General features: G+C 64.7%; 1 protein-coding gene across 1 annotated transcript in view; it reads left to right on the forward strand.

The window, feature by feature from the left end:
- Positions 1–3,393: 3,393 nt before the first annotated feature.
- Positions 3,394–3,912, forward strand: part of LOC144225120 (uncharacterized) — a 13,397-nt gene continuing 12,878 nt past the window's right edge. The window contains exon 1 of the mRNA XM_077756286.1: positions 3,394–3,430. Coding sequence (XP_077612412.1) covers positions 3,394–3,430 — 37 coding nt within the window. The remainder of the gene's footprint in view (positions 3,431–3,912) is intronic.

Consider the following 3,912-nt stretch of genomic DNA (forward strand, 5'->3'; position numbering starts at 1 on the left):
GGAGGGGCTGGGCCGGCGTGTGACACAGCGTGCAGTCACGGGACCCAGGGAGGGCCTCTGGCATGCCAGGTGCAGGGGTGCTGCTGTGCGGGTCCTCCTGTGCCCCCACCCCTGCCCTGTGGTCACTAGCTTCCCCCCACCCCGGAGCACGAGGACCAACCGCCCCATATGCTCTGGAGGAAGTTCCGTCCCCCGAAGAAACATTTGGGGTGTAGGGCGGTGCCGTGTCCTGTTTAACATCAAGGATGGTTCCGGGTGGAGCTGTCGTCTCCATCTGCCGTGGAGACCGGTGTCGGGACGGCCTGGTTCCCGCAGCCCCCCAAGCCCTGCCCAGAGGCAGCTCCGCCGCCAGCCGCCAGGCCCTCGAAGGACACCGGACACACCGGCGCTGGTGATGCACCGAAAAGCCGGTTAAAAGAGAAATGATAACACGATCTGACGTTGCTCCAGATGCCTTACTGTCCCCTGAGTCACACGGGTGTGCGCTTCCTTGGCCGTCTTTGAGGTGGAATCAAGAACGTTCGGTTGAGGGAGGTCCTACGTTGGAGCTCTGTGACGCAGGCGTGCGACAACCTCGTACGATCTCTAGGGTCGGTTTCCCGCAGGAGCACTGAGGATTTAGAGGCACTGGGAAGGGTCTCCGCGCAGAATCCTTCGAGAGTGCTTGATTCCCTCCCCAGCCTCGCGCTCTCTCCCACCCCGACCAGCGGCAGGATTTTCGCACTTCGCCTTTACTGAGTCCAAGGGTTCAATGACATTTTCCTTTTACACCCGTAGTGAGTCATTCAATCGGTGTGCATAAACTTTAATTAAATTACCTAATTACAAAAATACGCCTGGTCCACGTAGGTTTGGGGACAGGGGGACCAGTCCCAGGTGTGGGAGTCCCAGACCCGAGGTGGCACAGGGGCCATCACAGGCGAGGGTGGGCTGGGCCAGGAAGTACAGGACAAGCCCAGTGTGCGGCTGGGGCCCCGGCACAGAGCCACGGGGCAGATGAGGAAAGGGAGGCCCCGGCTCAAGGGCTGAGCAGGTCACACAGTGAGATGTGGGGCTCAGAGCCCCAGCAGTGCCCCTTCCTGGGTGCTCCTTGCTGGGTGCTCCATGCTCTGCAGGTAAGGAGCCGCTGACGCGGTGAATGAGGCAAGCAACGCGGAGTGACACGGCCTGGGGCCACGGAACATGGATTTGGAGGCCCCCCCGGCTTCTCGTTAGCAGTTTCATGAGGACGTTGGTTTGGGGGTTCTGCGTTTTTTCTAGCAGGGGGTACTCAGCAGTGGGCGACAGCGTCCGGGGAGGGGCTGGGGGAGTCCCGGGCCTCGGGGACGGGCAGGGCTGTGGCGGCCAGAGCGCTCGGCCAAGCCTCCGCATCTGCCCAAGGGCCCGGTCGGCGGCCGGCCTCACGGAGCGGCTGCAGGTGAAGAGAAGACCTATAGCAGGTGCGGTGAAGGTGGCGCTGTGGGCGGGGGTCAGGGTGACCTGGAGTTTGCGACTCCTGTGACTCAGTTTCCCTGCAGACAAGAGGTGGCGAGATGAGCACAGGAAGTACCAAGTCAGGGTTCCCGGGCCCCATCGAAGCCCGGGGCTCCATGGACCTGGGGGGAGGGCACTACTGCCCAGGCCNGGGCGCAGCCTGGGGGCGGGCGTGCAGGCGGCACCTGCCCCCCCACCAGCCTCCCTCCTGGCCGCTGAGCGAGCCCTGGTCCCCATCCCCTGGTGGCCCCTCCTCCTGGGGCCGCCCTGGGGCCCTGGGCTCTGGGTCTGGGCGGAACCCCGCTGACCGGCCCGGAAGGAGGAGAGGCCTGGTGGCCGCAGCTTTAGTCCCTCCAGGAGATGATGGCGGTTTTCCTGGCCTCGCCCGTGTGGGAAAGGTTAGAGCCCGCAAGAGCAGCGCTCACACGGGCCAGCCCGGTCCCTCGCCCACCAGGGCCCCCGTCCCCCGTGTTGTCAGCCACTGAGATGCCGCTTGTCCCCGGCCTGTGACCGGAAGGTGGCGCCTGGTCTGCTGGCTGCGGCCTGGGGTCCGCGTCCTGCTGTGTCTGGCTCCGTGGTGGGCAGCCGGTCTTCAACTGGCCCGTCCTTCCTGTGGGGCCAAGGAGCCCGTGACTGGTGCACAGGCAGGTGGGGGGGGGGGGGGNGCTTTAGGAACAGAAGAGCTCAGCTCTCGCCCTGTGCTCCTGCGACCTCGGTTCCCTCTGCTCCCTGAGATTTTGCACTCGTCAGCTGGTTCTTCTCCGCTTCCCAAGGTGTCTGGAGACTTCCACGGGCCCCCAGCTGAGTCCCCCAGAGAGCGCCTGCGGAGAAACACGGCCACAGTGTCCCAGGCTCCCCGGAACCGAGCTGGCGTGCGGGGAGGCCTGTGTGTGTGCAGGGGCTCCCGGNNNNCCAGGGTGCCCTCTCTCCCTGGGGGGTGGGGGGGGGACACACCCAAGTAGACAATTCTTGTGTGCTTTCAAGGAAAGCCAGAAAGGATTTTAAAAGTGAAACGTGCAATTGATTGTCACTTCACGTTCTCAGTTTTAAATTTTTTTTTTAAATGTTTTATTCTAGGAGAGAGAGAGAGAGAGACAGCGTGAGCAGGGAAGGGTCAGGGAGACAGGGAGTCACAGACTCTGAAACAGGCTCCAGGCTCTGAGCTGGCAGTCAGCACAGAGCCCGATGCGGGGCTCGAACCCACGAACCGCGAGATCATGACCTGAGCAAAAGTCAGACGCTTAACCGACTAAGCCACCCAGGTGCCCCACGTTCTCAGTTTTAAAGTATTGTGTGAGCCCCAAGTGCAGCTGCTTGCTGTGTGAACCATGGAGCTCTGATGGGGCTGGACCCAGGCCATCCCCCCAGCCCGGACAGGCTTAGGCCTGCGCAGCTTGGCCCCGCCTGGGCCCCGTTCCCCAGGGGGCAGGGCTGGTTTCACAGCCAGCCATGGCCCGTGCCCGAGCTGTGCCTCCCGTGTCTGAGGTTAGGCGAGGTGACGGTGCTGTGCTCACGCCCCAAACCTCCGCGGCCTTGCCCAGCACGGTGTGTCCCGCACACAGTCAGTCCACCGTGGTCAGGCCGGGCACACAGTCAGTCCACCGTGGTCAGGCCGGGCCTCTGGGAGGCTGGCCCGCGCGGCCCCGGTCGGAGGCTGCACCGTCTGGGGTGGGGCCCAGCTTGCTGTCAGGGAAGGGACCCCATGGAAGGTCCCACAGCTTTCCTAGGGCTCAGCCCAGACACAGCTTCTGTCCGGCCCCGGCCGCCACTCTGACCCGCCATGCAGTCCTGCCTGGCCGCAGGGGGCTGGCGAGTGTGGGGAGACCCCAGACCCCGGAGAGCAGTGGCCATGTCCACACTGCTGGCCCAGGTCGGTTTCTGGACCATCAGCGGGCCGTGGGGTGGGGCGGGGGCAGCGTGATGGCGCAGCAGGGTGTCTCCATGGGCACAACGGACGGTGGGCCTCAGTCACCACCCTGTGCCCGTGCTGGTGTGAGCCTGGCACCAGGAGTCTGATGGAGGAGGCGGAGAGACTGATGAAGGGAAGCCTGTGGGTGTTTGGTGGCAGGAGGCCTGTGTGTGTCTGATGGAGGAAGGAGTGAGTGTCTGACAGGAGACTGACTGATGGAAGGGGGTCTGTGTGAGTGTCTGACGGGGGAGGGAGGGAAGGAGTGTCTGACGGAGGAGGGCCTCCTGGGGACTGGATGCTGGCCAGGCTGCCGCGGGGTAGAGACTGCAGCTCCCTTGGCTGAGGCTGGAGGGACCTGGCCTCGGGGCACCAGGTGGGCGACACAGATAGAGGTCACGGTAATAACGCGCCCCGTGCGCGTGCCAGCCCCTTGCCTTCGGTTTTCTCACCCCTCAGTACCCTCCCCCTCCCCCCCGCGCGGGGTCACGAGGGCAGGAGGGGGTGGGGGGCTGGAGGCTTGGGGGGGGGCG

This window comes from Crocuta crocuta, unplaced genomic scaffold (assembly GCF_008692635.1).
Source record: "Crocuta crocuta isolate KB4526 unplaced genomic scaffold, BGI_CrCroc_1.0 scaffold123, whole genome shotgun sequence".
In the NCBI taxonomy this organism is placed as follows: Eukaryota; Metazoa; Chordata; class Mammalia; order Carnivora; family Hyaenidae; genus Crocuta; species Crocuta crocuta.